This window comes from Emys orbicularis, chromosome 1 (genome assembly GCF_028017835.1).
Source record: "Emys orbicularis isolate rEmyOrb1 chromosome 1, rEmyOrb1.hap1, whole genome shotgun sequence".
Taxonomy (NCBI): Eukaryota; Metazoa; Chordata; order Testudines; family Emydidae; genus Emys; species Emys orbicularis.
Genome location: NC_088683.1, coordinates 106749749 through 106774758, shown reverse-complemented (window position 1 = coordinate 106774758; position 25010 = coordinate 106749749). Strand labels below are relative to the sequence as shown.

At 42.8% G+C, this 25010-nt stretch overlaps 1 protein-coding gene across 1 annotated transcript in view; it reads left to right on the top strand.

Moving 5' to 3' along the window:
• The window catches only part of TBXAS1 (thromboxane A synthase 1), a 328018-nt gene that overhangs the window by 200646 nt on the left and 102362 nt on the right, over positions 1-25010 (top strand). The window contains exons 6-8 of the mRNA XM_065407299.1: positions 434-522; positions 5449-5597; positions 8009-8139. Of these exons, the coding sequence (XP_065263371.1) occupies positions 434-522; positions 5449-5597; positions 8009-8139 (369 nt within the window). The remainder of the gene's footprint in view (positions 1-433; positions 523-5448; positions 5598-8008; positions 8140-25010) is intronic.

Below are 25010 nucleotides of genomic sequence, written 5' to 3'. Positions count from 1 at the left end.
CACTGCCACTTATGTCGGTATAACTTACGTCGCTCCAGGGTGTGAATGAGCCACCCCCAGAGTGACATCAGTTACACCGATCTTAGCACCGGTGTGGACAGCCATGTCGACGGGAGAGCTTCCCCCGCTGACATAGCTACCGCCTCTCGTGGAGGTGGTTTTATTATGCTCATGGGAGAGCTCTCTCCAGTCAACATAGAGCATCTTTACTAGACGTGCTGCATTGGCGCAGCTGTAGCGCTTCTAGTGTGTAGACTAGCCCTGAGAAACAAGGGGTGTCTGTCTGCCCCCCTCCAAGATTCCTTCTTCCTCAGAAAAAATTACTCATCCACTGATACAGAAGATCTTGTGAGCACTGTACCATTTACTGTTTGTAACTAATATAGAGGAAATTATTGAGGTTTTTTATTATGCCTTGTGTGTTCCTTTTCAGATGACTCCACTAATAAACCAAGCATGTGATGTCCTGCTGAGTAACTTGAAGGTGTATGCAGATTCTGGCAAGGCTTTTGATATCCAAAGGTATATTCACCACACTACAAATGAGAACCACCTTTTCAAAATACTTGAATAGTCACGCTTCCCCTAAATACACACTTACTTTACAAAAGGAGTTCTCAGTCTTTTTCGGAGGGTGGATCACAGCTTAATGCTGGGGTGTGTCTGATGAGACACCTCTCCTTTGCAGTCATTATCACTCTAAAGGTATGTCTATGCTGCAAATAAAACACCACGGTGCTGAGTCTCAGAACCCGGGTCAATCAGGCTCGGGCTCGCAGGTCTCGGGCTGCGGGGCTAATAATAGCAGCATAGATGTTCCCACTTGGGCTGGAGCCCTGGTTCTGAAACCTGGTGAGGGCTGATGGTCTTGGAGCCCGGTCTCCAACCCAAGCAGGAATGAATACACTGCTATTTTTAGCCCTACAACGGAACCTCAGAAGCCCATGTCAATTGACCTGGTCTCCGAGATGCAGAGCCGTGGGTTTTTCTTTGCAGTGTAGACGTACCCTAACATCCCTGTGGCAGCAATTGCTTATTTGGAAAAGTAATTTTAGGAAAGTATCTAAGGTATTTGTAGCTATCTTTTAATGAAGTGTAACAGCTGAAATCAAAAAGGAGAGATGCTTCAGTCTGTGTCCAATCAGCTCCCTGTAGTCCACTAGAACATAAGAACCAGTAGCGTAGCTAGGGGGGTTCAGGTGAAGTGGCTGCTTCCCCTGACCACATTCCCCAAAAGTGGCGCCTTTTTAATTTTCATACTTACTCGGCGCCACTTCTGGGTCCTTCCGCTGTCTCCTCCCTCTTGCTACTCACTTCATCAACAACAAAAGAAGTCTCCTCCCCCAACTGGAACTCGTCCATCTTTCCTCCGGCTCGGACCGCAGCCGCTCACGCCGCCAGCCTGTAGCGAACGCCCAGTCCCCGTCCCCGTCCCCTGATAACTCCTCCGCCATTATCAGGGGACGGGGCATTCGCTACAGGCTGGCGGCGTGAGCGGCTGCGGTCCGAGCCGGAGGAAAGATGGACGAGTTCCAGTCGGGGGAGGAGACTTCTTTTGTTGATGATGAAGTGAGTAGCAACAGCAGCGGTGCACTGACCCCCGCCGCCCACCTGGGTACCCCCCCCTCCTCCTCGGCTGCTTCCGGGTTTTTCTTTTCTTTTTTTCGCGGGCTGGCCTGCTGGCTCCCACCTCCCGGCACTCTGGGCGACCAACAGAATGGGGCCACGGGCTCCCGGCGCTCCGGCTGGCGCAGCGGGGCTGCGGGCTCCCGGCGCTCCGGCCGGGACTCTGGCCCTGAGAGCGTGGCCCGGGGTCTCGGTGCCCCGGACAGCGCTCCAGATGGGGAAGCGGGGCGGCCCTGCGCATGTGCTGCTCTGTCTTTTGGCGGCATTTCAGCGCATGCGCAGGGCCGCCGAAATGCCACCGAAGGACTGGCACCTTTTTTCTCCGCCGCTCCTCCTCGGCTGCAACCCTGGCTACGCCACTGATAAGAATGGCCATACTGGGTCAGATCAAAGGTCCATCCAGCCCAGTATCCTGTCTACCGACAGTGGCCAATGCAAGGTGCTCCAGAGGGAGTGAACTGAACAGGTAATGATCAAATGATCTCTCTCCTGCCATCCATCTCCACCCTCTGACAAACAGAGGCTACGGACACCATTCCTTACGCATCCTGGCTAATAACCATTAATGGACCTAACCTCCATGAATTTATCTAGTTCTCTTTTAAACCCTGTTATAGTCCTAGCCTTCACAACCTCCTCAGGCAAGGAGTTCCACAGGTTGATTGTGCGCTGTGTGAAGAAGAACTTCCTTTTATATGTTTTAAACCTGCTGCCCATTAATTTGATTTGGTGCCCCCTAGTTCTTATATTATGGGAACAAGTAAATAACTTTTCCTTATTCACTTATGAATAGAAACATTCACTTAGAAACATATGAACACAGGAACTGCCATACTGGATCAGACCCATCTAGTCCAGTATCCTGTCTCTGACAGTGCCAGCACCAAAAGCTGGCAAGGAACCCCAAGTTAGGCAGTTGTAGGATAATTTGCCTCAACTTTAGTTCTCATCCTCATCTCTAAATAGCCAGAGATTGGCATAAACCCTGAAGTATGAGGTTGAATATCCCTTTCAAAATTTTTGTTGGCATTAACTATTATAACTCTGGTTATTCTTGTTATCCATATTAATGTCCAATTCCTTTTTGAATCTTGCAAAATTCTTGACCTCAGTAACTTCCTGTAGCAATGAGTTCCACACTAATTAAGTGAAAAAGGATTTCCTTTTATCGGTTTTGAATTTTCCAGCTTTTAATTAAATTGACTGTCCCATTGTTCTTATGTTATGAGACAGGGAGAACAGAAGCTCCCGATCTACCTTCTCTAGACTATTTCATATACAAGTATATAGTTATTTTATATACTTGTATCGTATCCTCTCTTATCCATCTTCTCTCTAAGGTAAACAATCCCAGTCTCTGCAATCTCTCTTCATATGATAGTTTTCCCATGCCCGTAATCATTCTCATCGCTCTCCTCTGAACCCCCTTTAATTCTGCGCTGTCATTTTTTAGATGAACTTCAGAATCCTTGGAGGTATACCATCTGTTGCTTTTTAAATTATCATTTTGTTCCAATACCTCTTCTTCTGACACCTTAATCTCTGATAGTACCTCATCTTTATTAGCAGGAAAGAGCAGGTCCAGGGTAGGTATCTCCCCAATATCCTCTGCAGTGAAGACTGATGCAAAGAAATAATTTAGTTTCTCAGCAATGTCCTTGTGTTCCTTTGTGGCTCCCTTCAGTCCCTGATGATGTGCAAACCATCAGTGGTCCATCGACCACAGTTTGAGAAATGCTGCTGTACAATATATGGATAGAAATTATTGGCAGGGTTATTAGGAACATTCTCACAGATAGGGATCTGCTTTTGAGCTAAAGAGGCAGCTTTTTCATGGTCAAAGCACCAGAGAATCTGATACCTAGAATCAAACTAGTCTTTCATAAGATGACATGGGGGCTGTGACCGTGGATAATTTGGTAGTTGTTTGTGAACCCCTGACATATTGCATTTGATTTATAACCATTTATAAAGAAACTTTTTTTTCTTTTTATAATTTAGAAGTACAGTTCCTGACCAAAAGGGTTATATAAACAATATTAAAATTTCTCACATGAACTTTAGAGGAGGCTGGAGGCTGCTATTATTAATAGCACTTAGCCTTTGTTGTTAGAAGAATAAGGAAAAAAATTGCTGTAGGTGAAACTCAAATCTAATGAAAATTGATCCAAATCTAAAAAACAAAGGGGGAAAAGATATAATGTGATATTTGTGAAGCAGATATTGAGAGAACAAGTTAAGAATTACTTAAACAAGTTAGATATCTTCAGGTTGGCAGGGCTTGATGAAGTAAATCCTAGAATACTTAAGGAACTGTCTGAAGAGATCTCTGAGCCATTAATGATTATCTTTGAGAACTCCTGGGGGATGGGAGAGATCCCAGAGGACTGGAAAAGGGCAAATATAGTACCTGTTGATACAAAGGGGAATATGGCCAACCCACAGAATTATAGACCAGCTTGCTTGACTTCAGTACCCAGAAAGATAATGGTGCAAATATTCAAACAATAAATGTTGTAAGCCCCTAGAATATAATAAGGTGATAAGTAATAGTTAGCATGGATTTGTCAAGAACAAATCACGTCAAATCAATGTAATATACTTCTTTGACAGGGGTAACAAGCCTTGTGGATAGGGAGGAAACAGTCGATATGATATATCTTGACTTTAGTAAGGCTTTTAATGCTGTCTTACATGACCTTCTCATAAACAAACTAGGGAAATGTAGCCTAGACAAACTTGCTATAAACTGGGTGCAGAAATGGTTGGAAAACCATACTCAGAGAGTAGTTACGGTTCACAGTCAAGCTGGAAGGTCATATTGAGTGGGGTCCTGCAGGGAACTGCCCTGGGTCAGATCCTAGTCAATATCTTAATAAATAATATGGATAATGGCACAGAGAGTAGACTTATAAAGTCTGTGGACAATACCAAATTGGGAGGGGTTGCAAGTGCTTTGGAGGACAAGATTATAATTAAAAATAATCTTGACAAACTGGAGAAATGGTCTGAAATAAATAGGATGAAATTCAATAAGAACATATTTAAAGTACAGTACTTAGAAAGGAGTAATCAACTGCACAAATATAACATGGGAAATGACTGCCTAGGAAGGAGTCCTGCAGAAAAGGATCTGGGGGTCATAGTGCACCACAAACTAAATATGAGTCAACAATATAATACTGTTGGAAAAGAAAAAGCGAACATTATGGGCTGTATTAGCAGGAGGGTTGTAAGCAAGAATTCTTCCACTCTACTCAGCACTGATAAGGCCTCAGCAGGAGCTCTGTGTCTAGTTCTGTGCACCACACTCTGGGAAAGATGTGGATAAACTGTAGAAAGTCCAGAGGAGAGCAACAAAAATGATTAAGGGTCTAGAAAATATGACCTGCAAGGAAAGATTTAAAAAATTGATTTTGTTTAGTCTGGAGAAGAGAAGACTGAGGGGGGAACATGATAACAGTGTTCAAGTACCTAAAAGGTTGTTATAAAGAAAAGGATGATAAATTGTTCTCCTTATCTACTGAGGATAGGACAAACTGCAATTTAAACCCTTTGCTTCATGGAAGATTTAGGTTAGCCATTAGGAAAACTTCCTAACTTTAAGGGTAGTTAAACACTGGATCAAATTGCTGTGGAGTCTCTGTCATTGGAGGTTTTTAAGAACAGGTTAGACAAACACCTGCAAGAGATGGTCTAGATAGTACTTAGTTCTGCCTCAGTGTAGGGGACTATTGAGGTCCATTCCAGTCTTACATTTCTGTGATTCTATGGAGATGCAAACAAGCAGCTAATGAAGTCATGTTCTTAAATTCAATGCAGGAGTTACGGCTGCTTCACCTTGGATGTCGTCGCTAGCGTGGCTTTCGGTACCCACGTGGATTCTCAGAAGAATCCTGATGATACCTTTGTTAAGAACTGCAAAAAATTCTTTGAATTTTCAATGCTTAGGCCCATCCTAATTCTAAGTAGTAAGTATAGCCCATCTTTGTCTATTTATTTATTTATTTATATTTATTTTTAAAAAATTATTCTTGAGTCACAAAACCTTGTGAAGTGGGAGCAGGAAGACATACTGAAAGCTTTGATTTAGAGGTATTCACAGTGCAGCCCATACACCAAATACACCCAGTAGATTTCTACAATGTGGCCCGCATCCACCCTCATCTTCATTGTGAACATATTTCCTTATGAACTGCATGTCCCAAAAGGCAATGCTTCACCTTGATCTGAGTGGAAGTCTTCTGGAACCTGTAGTCTCTGTGGGCTACACTTTCATAGTGACACTGAGTCACTGCAATGTAATCCATGTTATGTGAATTAAGTGCGGTCTGTGGACTATTGACAGATTCTTAATAAGGCCCATGCTTGAGCCAGGGCCGGCTCCAGCTTTTTTGCCACCCCAAGCGAAGAAAAAAAAAATAGAAAAAAAGGAAAAACCCGATTGAGCTGCCGCCGAAGTGCCGCCAAAGAGGAAGAGAGGGAGTGAAGGACCTGCCGCCAAATTGCCGCCGAAAACTGAAGCGGAGTGATTGAGCTGCTGCCAAAGTGCCGGTGAAGAGTAAGAGAGGGACTGAAGGACCCGCCACCGAATTGCCGCCTCAGACCCGGACGTGCCGCCCCAATAACGGACGGACTGCCGCCCCTTTCTATTGGCCGTCCCAGGCACCTGCTTCCTTCGCTGGTGCCTGGAACCGGCCCTGGCTTGAACAGTTTGACTGCCCTCTGTTTACTTGGTAGGAATAAAAAGCCCACCCCCAACAAAATCATACAGAAGGGGGATGAGGTGAGGGGATAAGTGTGTCCTGATATCATAAGTCCTTAAAATTATCATTTAAACAGCAGCTGTCTGGCTGATGTCTGTAAAGGATGAAGATGATAAATGCTGGTACAGGAGGCCATTAAAAGAATGTATTTATTTTGAGGTGAAAAAATAGGGACTGCATTATGGGACTGGTAATGGAATATAAAGCCTTAGGTCATAAATTCTAGTCCAGCTGAGGCTGATTGCGACTAAGGCCTTGTCTATACTTAGATAATTAGGAAACATAATTGCAGAAGCTGTAGTGTAGACAGGGCTCATTCCTTTTTACCATTCTGTTATTTAGACCTGCTCAGAGTAGGGTTAGAAAACATGATGGTACAAAGTTCCTGAGCCCATCTGAACATTGTCTGCACTGCAGATTGCACCAGTACTGTCACCGATGGAGCTGTCCCCATTGGGAATTGTGTATCTGTAAAATCCTTGTGTGAAATCCTGGCCCCACTGAACTTGATGGAAGTTTTGACATTGACTTCAGTGGGCCAGGTATCAATAAGGCCTTAGTGAGCCAAATCCTCCATTAAAGAAAGTAAGTTTCTGCATCATGTGGGGTGTGTGCAAGGAGAAGGCTGGTCTTCAGCATTATCCTTGCCACTAGTGCATCACACAGTTTGAGTCACAACAGCTTGTTGGCTTGCTTGCCGATCTCACAGGAGTGTTATGACAGTTAGTTAGTGTTGATAAAGCTGCTTGAAGAGGCTCATGGTGCACTGTTGTGATAGCCAAACAGGGAGCTGTTTGATAGCTTAGTGGGTAATGGTTCACCTGCCAGCTTAGTTATACTGAAGTGCAATACTTCAGGTTTCTAGTCACTGATTATAAATACTAAGGGGAAGGAGTGCACCCGTGGGCCCTGGTTACATTTTAGTGACATCCTGCTTCCAGATTCCCTCTGCCTTGGTCTCTTCTGTAAAAGGGTGTGTAGTAGAAAGAGTAAAGTAGGCAACCAGTTTCCTATACATGGACAGGGAGCAGGAAATGGGAGATAGGTTACCATCCATCTAGATCAGTGTTTCCCAAACTTGGGATGCTGCTTGTTTAGGGAAAGCCCCTGGCGGGCCAGGCCGGTTTGTTTACCTGCCGCGTCCCTAGGTTCGGCCGATCGCGGCTCCCACTGGCCGCGGTTCGCTGCTCCAGGCCAATGGGAGCTGCTGGAAGCCGCGCAGGCCGAGGGATGTGCTGGCCGCATACTCCATACCCTGCCAAGCTAGCTTGTAGGATTAAAAATCTCAGATTTAATTATCTGGGGGTGGGAGGGGGGAAAACTCCTTTTTTCACCATGATGCTCCAGCATTATGAGGTCGCATTGAATTTTTGTACTGTGGGACAAAACTGCAAATCGTGGCAAACTTTAGAGGGCATGTGACTAACAAGAGATTCCTAGCCAAAAGAGGCTGGAGGATATGCAATATCAGTCTGTAATGGAGGGATGAAATCAGAGAAATAAGTGGTATAAAATTAAAACAGCCTACTCAATGGGGGCCCAAATAAAGTTGGGATGGGGGAGATAAGTGTTCCTACACCTAACTTCAATGTTCTCCTTTTAATAATCTCTTACAGTTGCATTTCCATTCATAATGATCCCACTGTCCCGGATTTTGCCAAACAAGAGTCGTGATGAGATGAATGGATTTTTTATCAAAGCCATTAAGAATATGATTGCCTTGAGAGACCAACAAGATGCAAACGAGGTAAGGCATCTCTGTAATAAATGTAAGGATGGGCAAGTGTATTTGGATAAAATCAGAACTCACACACCCCTTGGTCTAAAATGCAAACTCAGCCTGATTTTAATGTTCAAAATAATATTGGTGACGTTTTTTGTCTAACTTTTACATGCTTCTGCCCCTCTGTGTGTGTGTGTGTATGGCGGAGGGGGCGGGGGAGAAGAGAACAACTACTAAAATACAAGAAAAGCATCTGTCTTAGTATTTCTGCCCTGTTTAAAACAATGAAGTACAAAATTACTCATAAGGAGCCTGATCTCAGGAGATTTCCAGCCCAGCTTCTAGACCCAAGAGGTATTTATTATTTCAACCAAATCAGCTATCACCCATCACTTTGCAGACTGTTTCTTTTTCATCTAGACATGGGACTCTTCTAATTATCTAATACTGTGGCATTGTAGAGTATGTGTAGACACTGGGCATTATAATAAAGGAACAGCTCAGTTCTCAATCTGACAAACATTTGGAACATAGACATGCACTTAAACCCCCTGACATAACAGCCCTTCAGGCTTTCTTCCTTTTGGACTGTTCTTCAACATGGGCTCTCCATTTTAGGCTCACAAATACATTGACCCCTTAATTCTAGATTTATAGACAGAAATGAGGAATGTAAACAAGATTTCTATTTTGGAGGAAACAAACTTCTTTTTCCCATATAACTTAATTTGGCTGTAAAGTTTGACAGAGCATGCACGCCAACCAGCTGTTAATTCTGAAATATAGGAGGTGCCCTATCCAGTATCCAGGTTTGACATCAATTGAATGGGAGGAAAACAAATCACACTGAGACCCATCACCCCACACTTGGGGTTATGACATATGCAAGAACAACAGATCCTCCCAACCATCCCTCTCAAACAGCCTAACCCCACATCTGCAATGCCACCTTTGAGAAAATAATGGATTTCAGCCTACTCAGCAGTATATCAGAGATGAATTTAAAACACAGATCAGTGTTCAGAGATATTGATATTTTCTATTTTGTTTTGTGCTCTGCTCCTTTTGACTCTACCGCTCCTGCTCTGTCTTGTATTCTTATGTTTGCTATGCTTTTGTCTTATTTTCCTTTTCCTCATTTTCTCCTCTAGCCATTCCTCCTCTTTCTCCCTCTTCTCTCCCTAGCTATCAGCCTCCTGTCCATCTCTGCCTCTGCATGCCTCTCCCCTCCACCCCCCCGCATCCTTTGTTTTCACTCTTCCCTACCCCCAGGTGTGCCCTACCACAATCATGGCTCATGCAGATGAGGCGCATGGCTGCTGGCTCAGGCTGTCATATAGGTGCTTTCGCTTACAGGTGGTGTGGCTGATCTGCCTATAGAGTCACCACTTCCAGCACAGACCACAGCCTGAGTGACTGACTCCTTATTGATCTAGCTGTAGATATGATGAGGGCTGGCTCAAAGATTCATGCAGAGTAGGGAGCTTATAGGGATAGCAGGACAGGGTATATTTGCAAATTCTGGGAGGTCTAGTAGGAAGTGGTTATTATTTATTTATTTGTACACACAACCTGTTGCTGGCTGTAATTCTACCTCCACCCAGGCTCTTGTCTACTTTGAAAAATTGTCCCATGGTAACTTTTACAAATGTTGGTAACGATGTTCTTATTGTTCAAGAACTTGGCCAAGACTTTGAAAAGTGACTATAGAGTTTGGTGCCTCAATGCCTTTTAAGTGTCTCAGGGTGGTCATCCAAAAACAGAGGCACCCAAAATCTTTAGGCACTTCTGAAAATGTTGACTCTTGTGAATAGATTGCCGCCCAATTTTGCCAGATACAGGCAACATTCATAACTTTCCAGGAACCAAAAAGCCTCATGCTAATTTATATAGAAAATGGAGAAGAATGCAGCTGCCCTTCATGTCAATATGGAAATATGATCTGCAAAGACTACAGCTGGAACACTGAATGTTAAGACTTGTCATGAAATCCTGACCCCATTGAAGTCAATGGGAGTTTTGCCATTGACTTCAGTGAGGCCAGGTTTTTATCTGTAGACTCTGGTTTGCATCTCTGTATTAAGGATGATAGCCATGAGCCATGTTATAGAACTCATGGTGGTGCATTTGTCCAGTGGGTGACCTTTAAAACGCCCCATTCTTAGATGTTGCATTGTTTGCATCTTTATCCTCTTCACCTCCATTTTAAAATTTTGTTTATTTAATTTTTGCTGAAAAACATCATTTGGAACAAACTGTAAAACAACTAAGTGCCCCCCAAAAGTGATTCAGTTGGAGCACGTTTTTCTCCCACCTGCAACTAACATGCATGAAGAATAAATGGGAAAGGAAAGGAAGGCTTAAAAAATAACATGATGAGCAAAGTCAGCCTGTTATCACCATTGCTATATCAGTAGATGAAACAATGCTTGAAGATAATCGCACTGGGTAGATAGTAATTTTACCGCCAGGTTTAGATCTAATAATATGCTTGCGGTTTATGAGATCTGGGATGTCACTTTTTCTTATTCCATCAGGTAGTGCTGCAGATGTCATTTTAATTACATACTATTCTTCTATGGTCAGTAAAATAATTTCAGTCTTGGATGGTCGTACTCATTGGCTTGTGTATAGAAACATTTTAGGGTCACATTTTGGGAATTTTAATTACAATACATTAAAATCATGCAAGGATGCAAATTATTATAAGAAACTTGCTTCCTTATATTTACATCAGAAGAAATTCATCCTTCTGCAGAAGAACCAGCACAAGGCCTATGGACCCTTATAACCTGTTCTGAGAACTTAAGAGGGATTCTAGTGGTACATCTGCCTTGCACTGGCCCTTTTCACAGAGGTGGATGTCATCCTTATAACAAGATATGTATATTTCTAGAGGCTTGGTAGGTGGGCTGTCTCAATACATGATGGTTTTTCATTAGTATTTTGATATTGCTTGTCCATATCCACATAACAATTTGCTTTGCAAGAAATGTATCCCAGTCCTTACTTCTGCAGTGTAATTGTAAAACTCTAGATGGATATTGATGGAAAGGTCTAAAAGGTGAACTGGTAGAAATTCACAGGGGGGGGGGAACTGTTATTTTAAGAGGATATCAAGCTGAGAGGTCTAAAATACGCCTTTCACTGTCCTCAAAATTCAGACCCCCTTTTAAAATACAATCTAGGTGAAATCTAGGTCTTAGTCAAGTCAAAGGCAAAGCTCCCATTGACTTCAGTGAGGCCAGGAATTCACTCATAGTCCCTAGTAATAACAGCAACGCTTAGCTCATATGTAACAATTTTAGGTTTCTGAAGGATTTATGAACATTAACTAGTTAATCCTCACAACAGAGAAATTTAAAATATTATCAGCCTTTGAAACAAGGACAGCCTTAAATTGAAAATGAGAGTTTCATAGTAGCTGCAACCAAAAGTAAACCTGCCCGAAGAATTGAATTTCTAAAATGCACAACTCTTTCCATTTCTCCAAGTGTCTCCTACTTTTCTAGCAACATAGTGTAATGTAAAATTACTAATTCATAGTTGTCAAATCCATGCGTGGTAGATAGCGACCAAATGTCATTACCATCTGATGGGTCTTGTGGGTCTCAATCCAGTTCCTAATGAACAGGTAACAAAATCATCACCGGAATTTATGTTCATTAGCACCCTTGTTGGGTGGTTGAGTCTCAATCTGGCTGAGGGCCAAGGATTTACTAGGTATGCTGAATGCATTATCCATTACTGCAGGCCAGGGTGGAGATGTATCGAAGTATAGTGGAAGCTTGTACAACCTCTACTTATGCTTTACATGTTCTGGGTATAAAAGGAGGACAGCAGTCTCCAAGGTGAGGCGCCACAGAGAAGCCATTTTCAGCTGCCAGTAATGGGGATGGCGTGGCCTCTACTATAGTTTAGAGCAGCCCTCTGGCTGCACATTGTGCTAGCTCTATCCCACAAGGGGCTATTCATCATCCGGGAATTGCCAGGGTATAATGACACTGCAACCACATCCATTCCCCGCCCCCCCGCCCCCAAATGCGACACACACCTTTCCCCCCCGTGCTGGGTAGGGGACAGCCCAGCAGTTGGCTATGCTGTGTCTATGCCACCCAAGGATTCCTTCAAGCAGGGGGAATTCCCAAGTGTGGAGATGCACCAGCTTTCCACCCCCAACCACAGAACAGCACAAAAAGACCAGGTGAAACCTGTGGCATTGAAAGCTGAATTTTGAGGAAAAGTGACACTAAATGTTTAAAAGCTTGTGGAGGAGTATATTGTTCTTTATGTCAGTTTTTAGTGCCTTAAAGGTATAATAATGCACTGTAAGAAAACAGATATCTTTTAATATATTTCTGTGGAAATCATGACCTGATTACATCTTTAATCTCTGGAACACTGGTTCCCAGAGAACTATACACAGAGCTCCACTGAATGGTTTACTAAGGGTAAGGTGTGTGTGTGTGGGGGGGTGGGGGTTGCACATGTGCACTGGGGGAGAGGGATCATCTGAAAATCTAATTACTGTGCACACTGTTCCCTTCTCGCTCTCCTGCATCAATTCCCATGAGCTTTTCTTTTTTTATGACCTAATGAACTATTTGCTTCAAGAGCTGCTTGAAATTAGTTGAGCAGAGGAAATCCTACTGAAGAAGTCTGATCCCATCCTTGTCAGGGGAAAACTATATGGTTACTAAGAAAACTTAGTTAAAAATTTGCTAAATTCTGTGTACATTCCAGGAGCCATATCTGTGTTTGAACTGTGGAAAATGCAGTGCTGATGTTAAAAAGTAAATATTGTTCTTAGGAGATAGCAGATGGAAGGATTAGACACCTATGAGCTTGTTTATATTAAATGCGGGGATGGTGTACATTAGGCAAACTTGTTACAAGGAAATAGTAGATAATCCACATTTATTGATGAATTATTTATTGCCTGACTCTTTTGGTTTTTTAAACATATAGGATCATAACAGTTCTATCTTCTTACATGGTCCCCATACCATAATATCTGAGCATGTCATCATCATTCATGAATTATCCTTGCAACATGCCTATGGCATAGGGAAATATAATTATCCCTATTTTTCAGCTGGAGAGCTGGGACATAGAAAAGTTAAGTGACTTGCTTAAAGTTACACAGGAAGTGTGTGCCAGGTCTGGGAATTGAACCTGTATCTCCATCCACTGCCTGAGCAACAAGACCATCTTTCCTCTTGAAGATGATAAAGACCTTTTAGATTATCAGATTTATCTGCATGCATGAGCAAAATATAATGCCCCTACATAGGATGCATCCGATGGCACAAAAGATCACATTCAATATTAATGGCAGTTACTGGTGCTCAGCATCTCTCAGAATCAAGCCAATAGTGCTTACTTTAGCACATGCAACATTCTTTTCTAACTTTTAGTGAAGTCCTCATGGTTTTTGGAAGACTTCATCAATTTCCATAATTGCTGGAGATTTCAGAGAAGACAGCTAAACCTTTCAAGCCCCTGAAATCCCAGAGATACAATATAGTCAAAATCCCATTTTATCCCATTAGATCACCAATTTGAATCCACCCTTAGGTCAGTAGTGACCAAAATTGTAACCAGCTGAGGGTTGATTGTTGGCCTATGAGAAATGAGTTTGGTGGTTTCAGGCCAGATCCAAGTGCTGAGATACAATGAAAAATACTTCCATGATTGATACTAGATGGTGGTCTCGTAAGAAATCCAGGATAAAATAGGTGTGGAGAATGAACTACTTTCTCACCCACCCACTGTCCCTCAGAGGCACATTGGCGGAGCAGTCAGGAGAAGTTTGCATTGCCACCAAATCTGTCCTGAGGGCAGAATGCTTCTATCTCCACTGCTGCCAATCCAGCATTTTTCATGAGCACTGTGCTCACAGAAAAACTCTCTCTGCTCAGCGACCCACTGGCCACAAACAGGTATTGGGTTTGTTTGCCATTAGATATGTGTACTCTCACCATGGTTCTCTGTAGGACTGCTCACATACTTAGTTAGCATGTGTGTATTTGCATGGGCAGGCTGAAGGACTGAAACAATGCTGAGATGCCAGATTTTCCATAGTTTTTTGAGAAGCCTCAGTTTTTGAGTGTGTCCCTCCCCACTCCCCCGAGCAGACCTCTATCTTATGGAAAGTGCCACGACATTGTAAATGTCTATGCAGAGTGGACTGAAGCTCATCCAAAAGACCAAGTTACAATGGAATTCAATGTGGCTACATCAGAGGACATCTTGTCTTCAGCCTTGGTGAAAACAGACGTCTATATTGTAGCTTTACCAGTTTGTTGTACATTAGGGCTTGGTTTGGAAAGATGCCTCACCAGCAACAGTGGCAGGAGGCATTACAATAACAGAAATGTAGGGCTAGAAGGGACTTCCAGAGGTCATCTAGTCCAGTGTTTTTCAAAATTTTTGATACCAGGTACCGGCTTGCTGCCTTCCTAAACTGTGTCAGGGAGATCTCAGGGACCAGTGCCGGTCCACGGACTGGTAATTGAGAAACACTGATCTAGTCCAGTGGTTCTCAAACTAGGGCCGCCACTTGTTTAGGGAAAGCCCCTGGTGGGCCGGGCCGGGTTGTTTACCTGCCGCGTCCGCAGGTTCGGCCGATCGCGGCTCCCACTGGCCACGGTTCGCCACTCCAGGCCAATGGGAAGCGGTGCAGGCCAAGGGATGTGCTGGCCGCCCTTCCTGCAGCCCCCATTGGCCTGGAGCGGCGAACCGCGGCCAGTGGGAGCCGCGATTTGCTGAACCTGCGGACACGGCAGGTAAACAAACCGGCCCGGCCCGCCAGAGGCTTTCCTGGAACAAGTGGCGGCCCTAGTTTGAGAACCACTGATCTAGTCCATCACCCTAGGCTGAGGCAGGACCAAGTAAACCCAGATCATTCCAGACAGGTATTTGTCTAACCTGTTCTTAAAAACCGCCAATAACAGAGATTCCACAACCTCCCTTGGAAGTCTATTTCAGAGCTTAACTACCCTTATCATTAGAAAACTTTTCCTAATATCTAACCTAAATATCTTTTGCTGTGGATTAAGCTCCCATGTCCTACATATAGCACTTCTGTTAATACACACCAGAATAATAGCCCTTTTCACAACTGCATCACATTGATGACTCATATTCAATTTGTGATCCATTATAATCCCCTTGATCCTTTTCAGCAGTAGTACTGCCTAACCATTTATTCCCCATTTTGTAGTTGTGCATTTGATTTTTCCTTCCTAAGTGTCATACTTTGCAGTTGTCTTTATTGAATTTCATCTTGTTGATTTCAGATCGGTTCTCCAATTTGTCAAGGTCGTTTTGAATTCTAATCCTGTCCTCCAAAGTGTTTGCAACCCTTCCCAGCTTAGTGTCATTTGTAAAAGTTATAAGTTTATTCTCCTCTCCATCATTCAAGTTATTAATGCAAGTATGGAATAGTATTGGACCCAAGATGGACCCCTATTGGTCCCCACTAGATATATCCTCCCAATTTGACAGCGAACCACTGATAAGTACTCTTTTAGTGTAATCTTTCAACCAGTTGTGCACCCACCTCATAGCAATTTTATCTAGACCACATTTCCCTAGTTTGCTTATGAGAATGTCATGTCTGATTGTGACAAAAGCCTTATTAAAATCAAGATATATCATGAATACTGCTTCCCCCAACCACTAAGCCAGTAACTCTGTCAAAGAAGGAAATTAGATTGGCTTGTGTGATTTGTTCTTGACAAATTCATGTTTGCTATTACTTATTACCTTGTTATCTTCTAGGTGCTTACTTGTTCCAATATCTTTCTAGGCATTGAAGTTAGGGTGACCGGACTATAATTCCCTGTGTCCTCTTTGTTCCCCTTTTTAACGATAGGTACTACGTTTGCCCTTCTCCAGTCCTATGGGATCTCCTCCATTCTCCATGAGTTCTTGAAGATAATTAACAAGGGTTCTGAGGTTGCTTCAGTTAGTTTCTTAATTACCCCAAGATGAATTTCATCAGGCCCTACCAATTTGAATACATCTAATTTATCTAAATATTCTTTAATCTGATTTTCCCCTATTTTGGCTTCTATTCCTTCCCCCGTGTTGTTAATATTAATCGTGTTAAGTACCGGGTCACAATTAACTTTTTTAGAGAAGATTGAAGCAAACTAGCTATTAAACACCTCAGCCTTCTTGATATCATCCATTATTAGCTCTCATTTCCCACTAAATAATAGACCTACATTTTCCTACATCTTTCACTTGCTCCTAATATATTTATAGAACCTCTTCTTATTGCCTTTATGCAGGGCCGGCTCCAGGCACCAGCCAACTAAGCACGTGCTTGGGGTGGCGCCTTGTAAGGGGCGGCCAATCTTGGGGTGGCGGGGGGGCTCGGGGTTTTTTGTTTTTGTTTTTTGGTTCGGCTGGGCGGCGCTCAAGGTTTTTTGTTGTTGTTGTTTTTGTTTCGGCGGCGTGGCATGGCGCTCGGGGGGGGGTGTTTCGGTGGCGCGGCACTGGGGGGGGGTGTTTTGGTGGTGCGGTGCTCGGGGGGGGTGTTTCAGCAGGGCAGCGTGGGGCGGCGCTCGAGGGGGTGTTTCGGCGGCGCGGCGCTGTGGGGGTGTGTTACGGCGGGCCGGCGCTCTTTTTTTTTGCTTGGGGCAGCCAAAAAGTTAGAGCTGGCCCTGCCTTTATGTCCCTTTCTATGTGTAACTCATTTTGTGCCTTAGCCCCCCTGATTTTGTCTCTACCTGCTTATGCTATTTTTTTGTACTCAGCCTTAGCAATTTGTCCATGAAGGCTTCTGACTGCCTCTGTATTAAAGGGGAAAGCAGATGCCTGCAGCAATGCTGGGAGGAGCTCCCTGGAAAAGAGCTTACACACCTTCATTTGTAGGTTTTGCGCGTTTTGCAACCTCAGTGCTGGTTCCACTCTCCCAATCAGCACAGAAGGATGTGGGTTATGTTAGATCCAGAGCTACTGGAAATTTTGCAAACAAAAACTTCTTTTTGTTCCTTGGTCAAAAAATTGCCTTTTTTTTCACCCACAGTTGTTGACACCGTCAAAAAGTTTAGCTGCTTTTTTATAAATTTTATATCAACTTATAGAAATGGTTATCAAAATTTTATGTTTACCAAAAACCTAGGCAAAAAGATTTTTTGATAACTCTTTTGATAAGTGTTTTCAATTTAAAAAAATGCTCCAAAAATTAGGGGGAGGGGGAATTGCAAAATAAGTAGAAAAGATTAAAAATCTGTCCATTTTGAACACTTTGAAGCATAATCAGCTTTGAAATTTTTTACGAAAATATGTCTTCATTTTTTGAGTAGCCCTACTTACATGCTCGTGGAAATGTTTAGCACCATTAGCATTCAACAGTTCCCCTGGTGCTTGCACCAAAGGAGTGCAAGCATCAGGATTCTGACTGCTAGATGTGCAAGTATACCAGACCGGGAGAGGGCTCCCTGTGCATGAGAGTGGGGCGCAGAAAAGTTTGGTCTGATTTTACCATGAGGGTAATTCCCATTAGGAATAATTTACCAAGTGATGTGGTAGATTCTCCACCAGGGCCGCCGAGAGCGGGTTCGGGCCCCTGTGAAAATTTTTTCGGGCCCCCCAGCAAGGGCGGACCGGCTAAACAGGGCCGACAGAGCGGGGGAGCCGGGGAAGCCGGGCCCTGGGCACCCTTCTGGACCGCTGGGCCCCGGTAATTTGTACCAGCTTCCCCCCCCTCTCGTTGGCCCTGTTCTCCACAACTTCAAGTCTTTCCGATGAGATGGGATCTCCTTGTAAAAAATCAAACAGAAGTTATTAGGCTTGGTGAAGGAATCAGTGGATGGTATTCTACGGACTGTGTTATGCAGGAGGTCAGACTAGATCAGTGAGTCCAAATCCATCAGTGGATCACATGTGCCTGGAGGCATGCTTCCCTCCTGCCCATCCTCGCGCTCTCACTTCCCCTGGGCAGACAGCAATGTGGAGGACCAGGATCCAGGCAGCAGCAGAAATGCAGAAGAAGTGGCCTGAGTCCATGAGCAAACAGTCATCAGTCTGGAAGTGACCATGGCCTGGGCACAGGGACAGAGGGGCCAGCTGAGGCTGCAGGAGGGGTCAGGATTGGAGGAGCAAGAGTAAGGGGGCTAGGGGATGCTGAGCAAGGAGCTTGGGCTGATAAGGGGATGTGGGGAGCAGAGATCTGGATGGCTGAGGAGAGGAGAGTGGGGAGCAGGGGGCTGGATGGCTCAGAAGGGGAAGGGAGGGGGAGATGGGGTAATGGGGAGTCCACAGGAAAGAGAAAATGCAGTTGCTTTAGGTAAAACAATTGGGACCCATTGGACTGGATGATCATAATGGTCCCTTCTGGCCTTAAAATCTGTGAGTGAAATCCTGACTCCACTGAAGTCAGTGGCAAAACTATCAACTTCTATGTGGACTCTGACTATGAAACCTGGTGACACCAGATTCTGTGACATTTCTGTTTGTAGCTACTTTCTTCATAGTACTCCTTCTTCAACAATCCTTTTAGCAATAATAATGCAGCTATGTTTAAAAGCATTAAAAAGCAAAACCTTCCATTGAATAATAAAGGGACAAGGAGGGTTGCTGAGCATCCCATTTTTTATTTTAACTGAAATATACACCTTTTAATAACGTAATTGCAATTAAAAATGTATCAATTACAACCCACTCTTTGCTGGTCTCCAGGGAGAGAGAGTCAGAATTCATATCAGAATGTAAAATTTCAGAAGCACAAAGGGCTAGGACGGTGTTTTGTGATTGCCCAAATATTCAGTGATTTTAATTACAATGGAACCTTGATAAATTGCTTTGTGCCACAGTCCATTATTAACAGCTTAATGAATACCACAATGGCCTATTAAAACTGTTCTATAGCAAAAGCTGTTGTCAGTGTTTCAGTTACAATCCCCCTTTGGTGACTGGGGATTGGGGGTTGGTTTATAACTCAGCTGTTTTAAAAAAAAAACCTAGGGTGAAACTGTGCATAGGAGGGCACTGATCCTCGGGTCTGACCAAGCTGTGCTTGGTGCAGGTCCTGAAGAGGTAGGGAAACAACAGTGGTTTTAATACTGCCTTTGTGCTCCTCTGATCTTAGGGTCAGTTAGGGGGTCAATTCTGCCCCCAGCACAATTTAGAGAAATCTTAGGGCTGCTTTACAATATAACAGGTGGTTTTGATGGTCCCCAAAGGGGCCAGGTGAGGGCTCACCAGAGCACAGTAGCACTCTGTTCCTTTTCTCTTGGCCACATCCTCGGTACATTCTGTCTGCTAGAATCCTCTGTGAGCCAGCCATGCCAGCTTCATGGCTCTTTTGTGCCACCAGGGTGCTGCAAAGGGGCTGTGGAACTGGCCAGCATCTGACCTCGGCATGATTTTAGTATGGATTAAACAAAGTGTTGATGGGTTCAAAATGCTATTTTTTAAATGAATTTTTAAAAAGCTTTGATTTGCAGTATTAAACTTTGAAATTTGATGAAATATTAGGGAAAATTAATCTGATTATGAGCACAGTCAGTACTATAGATCCAAATTTATTAACATTAGGGGTCTGAAAGATTTAACTGTAGTAAAACTCAGGCCATTTTTATTTTCAAAACAAACAATATCTAAAAGTTTTATATTGCAGTAGGAACTTCGAGAACTTTAGATGTTACAGAAGGATATACGAGGTTGACAGATCTGCTTGATTTTATAGGGTCCTATCAGAGTTTAAGCAGCTGGAATGTAAGCAGTTATGGTCCAGTTTCTTAGAGAAACATTTAATACATTTGCTGCATATACTGTTTTCTTCTATTTTCACCATGGTTGTTGCAATCTCCAGGGGGATTACAAACAGATGTCAGGGGTCACGACCACCCTGCCCTTTAAATACTGCTGAATGGGGATGGGGTCCTGGCTTGATCTCAGCTAGATGAGAGGGAGGATCCCAGTACAGAAAGGCTGAGAACCACTGCTCTAGTAAGGAGGAATTACATATATTAGACATATATTATTTGCATTTACACAGTTGACATGTTTCAACTTTGTTAATTATTATTCTGTCGTTACATTTTGTTCTGGAAAATAAAAGTTGTTGACTAGCAAAAGAATACCCAGTTCTGCTCACCACATGAATTATGTGTATACGGAATGCATAGAGTCCTCCTGGGCTGTCAAGTCAATAATTACCATACGATATGATTTTTCAGAAAAATAATTTTTAATTGGTATGTTAAACAATGCTGGCTATAACTCGTGCGTATTGATCAGTCAGGGTCTCTGCAAGAAGTAGGACATGTTCAGGTATTGTTGAGGAGGCAGGCAGTTTGTATTCTGAATACTTTCAACTCAAGTGTTGGTGTATTCTGCTGTTGTGTTGAAGACTTGAATTTCAAGAGCATTCCAGACAATAGAGATGTCAGACTACCATTCTTCATGTATTCTTGTGTTTTGTGGAAAGGGCATAGCAAGATACACAAAGTCCTCTTATTTTTCTTTCTTTCTATGTGTGTGTGTGTGTGCGTGCGTGTGTGTGTGTGTCTCTCTCTCTCTCACTCACACACACATAATTTTTGTATGTGTTTATCAGTGTGTGCAAAATGCCTGTGTTTGCAATATAATGGATGTGTAAATACTAGTAAGTCAGACTGAAACTCTCTAATGGAAAAGGGAGAATGCTTATTACTACTAAGGAGCCATCTATTGGATAAAACCCATAACTGAACTGAACATTCATGAAACTGCAGATAACGCAATTTGTCATTGGTTATCCTGTGCACGTTCAATGTATCTTCCCCTCCCGATACCAGTTTTACCCATCATCCCAACCCTGGCAACAGCAACCTCCTCTGTGCACATATGCCTCCTCCCGAGGCTACTAATGTGTTTTAGTTAAAGGTTAGTTTAATGTGACCTAAAAATGTGGAATAAGTCCTAACTTAGAGCTAAGGCCTGTTTGGTGACTAGATAGCCCAGTAGCATGACAGAGCCCCAGCTGAAGAGACAAGGTTGCTAAAAGAAGAAATAGTAATAGCAGTTGTTATTATTTATTAACATATAGCAATAATTATAATAATAAATGGTATAACTATGCTATTTATTATTAATAAATATAAATAATCACAATAGTGTAATACTTGACAATTATTAATTTTGAGTACCCCAAATGAGCTAGGCATCTCACATACCCAAGTAATGCCATGTTCCCTGTCCCAAAGTGTGCACGGCCTCAATGTGACAAAAGAGGGTCTTAGACCAAGGAGAGAGGGTGAGGAAGGACAAGGGTGCCTGTAATACAATCACATGGTAACCCAGTAAGGCATGTATGCAGGTGGCTCCACTAGGCGATGGAGGTGGATTGGCAAACAGGTTTGGGGAGGGTGTGCTAAGCATGTGGAGGAGAGTAGGAGGAGACTGAGGCATTTGTAAGCTGTTTTAAAAAGGGTGAAGAATAAAAGTAATGTTGGGGTGGACCTCACAATCCTCAAGGCAGTAAGTACTAACAGTACATTCGTGTACATTGATTTTGAACGTCAGGCCAACATTGTAAATAGAACTGATAATTAATTATGCATTCAGTCTAAGCTAATACCATTATAATCTCTAAAGGAGAAAAAATGGGGCATTGAGCTCTTGCAACAGCAACCCAAATCATCAGTCTTGTGTTCGGTAACTGGCGTGTCAGTCGGTGATTATGCTTCCGTGGCTTTGGATACCAACGTCCTTACCTCTCTCACACACACACAACACTGTGAGAAAAGGAGGGGAAGAATGTCAGATAATGATTTGGGAGTCAAAATAAACTTCAGAATGCAGTGTGTGTGTGTGTGTGTGTGTGTGTGTGTGTGTGTGTGTGTGTGTGTGTGTGTGTGTGTGAGAGAGAGAGAGAGAGATCTTATATCTACTAATACTGTATGTGTTTGGTACTGTATGTTGATTTGGGTGGGGGCTTCTGAAAGCTGATTGAAGTCAACGGAAGCCAGATAAGATCCTTTATGCACAGACAGGGTATGGGCAACAACAGCTCAAGCTTTCCCCAAAATTATTCTTACTGTTATTTATTATTTGTATTATGGAAGTGCCCAGGGGCTTTCGTCAGGGATCAGAACAGAGAGGTGGTCCCTGCCCTGACACATCACTCACAGCCAATGTGCCTCATTCCTGACTTGGAGAGAATAATGGTTGATGTGGGAGAGTAGCATAGTCTCTCTCCCCATTACATTATTGGCCTCTCTTCTGACACTGCCAACAATGGTTCTAATTGTGTGTGTGTTGGGAAAGGAATTGTCATGTTTACATAATTTCATTATGCTTTGGACTGGGACCACCAGCTCAGCACTGATAAACCACCAACCAGCTGTCAGAAAGTAGATGACTTTTGGTTACCAGACTGAGTTTCATCTGATGACCTGGAGATGGGAGGTTCCATATTCTGTTACCAGTCCTCCTAGCCATCCAGTACATCCTTCCTTTTCAGTTCAGTATTCAAAAAGAAAATGTGTGACTGAATTCCTTTTGGGGGATTTGCTACTGTTCATAAACTGCTCAAACTGCTGTCACTCTCTTGGTTTTATGATAACAAAAAAGCTTCAAGAGTGAATTACAACTTTGTATAGGCATTAGAGTCGTCTCTATTGGCGCATATATAACTAATGATGCAAAAAAGAGGTATGTGCCATGTGTTATCTATTCCACAGTATCCATGCACTTATCAACATACATATATTAAAAGTGGCACTGTTACAAAAGATAAGACACCATCTCTTCTTTAAAAATTATTTCTGCTCCTTCCCTGTGTATTTAGCTGGCAGTTAATGTGTCCAAAAAAAGTAAAAATATCCTTCTTGTAAATAAATACTTTGTGGAACTGCAGAAGGGATTAGCACAACTATAAACTACTTCGGTTTTGCCAGCAAAGCGCATTAGGGGGGTGCGATTTGTAGACCACTGGCTCTAAAAGGTATCTAGTTAGCGTTAATGTAGACGACACAGTGTAGACAAGCCCCAAGTAGACAGTTTACACCAAGTAAGGACCTTTTAGAGTGTGCCAGCAGAGTTTACAGGGTGCAGTTAGAGTCCAACATGTTAGAGTGCTTTACAAATCACACCCCTCTGGCGTGCTTTGCCATGGTGTGTAGATGAGCCCTGGGTGTAGCTAATTCATTCACAAGGAGTTCTGTTGTGATATTTTGTTTACTCCCCATTATACTGTTTTTATATGGATTCCCCTGCTTGTCCCTTTCTGGAATTATAAAGTGCTCTTTTGGGATGTCCACCTGATGTCTTGGATCATAAACTGTAGCATGAGCTGTTCTTGGAATTGCCCAGACAGCAAGTATGAGCATTTTATTACTCCCAGAAAAAATAACCTTGCTTAAGTGCATTATGGTTGTAAATATGTATCAATAACTTAAGTGGTGATGGTGGTGTGGAGAAATAAAGAATATTGCAGTTAAAAAAAAAAAAGTCTCAAAGCCAAGAAATTTAAACCTAAGGTTACATTTTAGAAAACTGTGGAGTAGCTTCATTGAGAAATAAAAAAGTGTGGTATTGAGCAGAATTCCGTAGCTAGAATTGTTGTTTTTCTTTATTCTATGCGTTGCCTCAGACAAGCCTGTAAGTAGGAGCTTTGTGGTTCAGACACAACAGCTCATCCTGGAGGAACTATAAGGACCTATGTTAAACTTGTCTCAGCTTGAAATAGCTCTGTAGATTGTCTTCATTCATTAGCAACTGAATCTAAGATTCAAATTTATTTTCATCTCCGTACTGGGTGGAAGATCTTAGGAATGACACGATTTTCTCTGTAGGCTCTGAATACCTCTAATACAGGCTGGCACTTGCCTGTATACTGTACTGACATTTCTATATTTTATTTTGTTTCATTGCTGTGCTCTATAAATGAGCAGCTAAATAATCTCTGGATTGTTAACCGAGTGAGGCATTTTCTGGGATTGGGCATGGTGAGTGAGTCTTGGGAGTATAGTAGCACCACTTCCCCTCTCCTTCCCACCCCCCCGTCCCCAAACTTCAAACATTGGACTTTTACAATGTGGACCACAAGGTGTATTTTAATTTCTCTGTATGAAAAGAGAGATCCCCATCCATCCAAAGTTCTTCAGAATGTGAAGAGGGGAAACCTGAGCGCACTTCTCTGTCACCTGCCCTCTGAACCTCTCTTTTGTCCTTAAGTGGAAACTAGCAGAGAGAAATTGCTTCGTATTTTTCAGCAGCCTGATTTTTCTGTTATTGGTTGATTCCATGGCCAGTTCTTCCAGTGTTTCCCATGGGTGTGACTTCAGGGTAATGTAACATCCTGATCAAGTTATCATAACGACGCATCTGTTTTCTGTAGAAAAAAAGGGAATCAGTCTGGATTCTCCCTCCACAGACAAGGACATTCATAGTTAGTTTGACCACTCGATAAGTACAATGAGCATAATCAGTGTGACATTCCTGGAGCCAGGAAAATTGACTAAACTCTTTTTATTTTGAGCTGTATGAAATTATCTGAACCAAGTGCAAAATAACTCAAAACTTCCCTGCTCTGGGGTTTCATGACAAACACAATGCTCAGACCAGGTTTGTCAAAATGTTCTTGAATCTTTCAAATAAACCTGGGCTGATATTTTTCCATTTACATTAAAAACCTCATAAAAGTAGAAGCTTTATTCCTTTATAAGATGTGCCTATCATCAATCTCTCAACTTGTTTACAATAAAAACACCACAATAAGCCAGCCAGCCAGTGTTAGTGAATGCAAACAAACTACTTTCCCTGCCAAGCCAAAAATATCCAAACCACCCTCAAACAATGACTTTAATGTTGGCCTGTGTTAAAAGATAAACTTTGCAATTGCCTTGAAGTTCAACAAACTCTGGTTCTTTTGGACTGAGAGGGGGACTAAA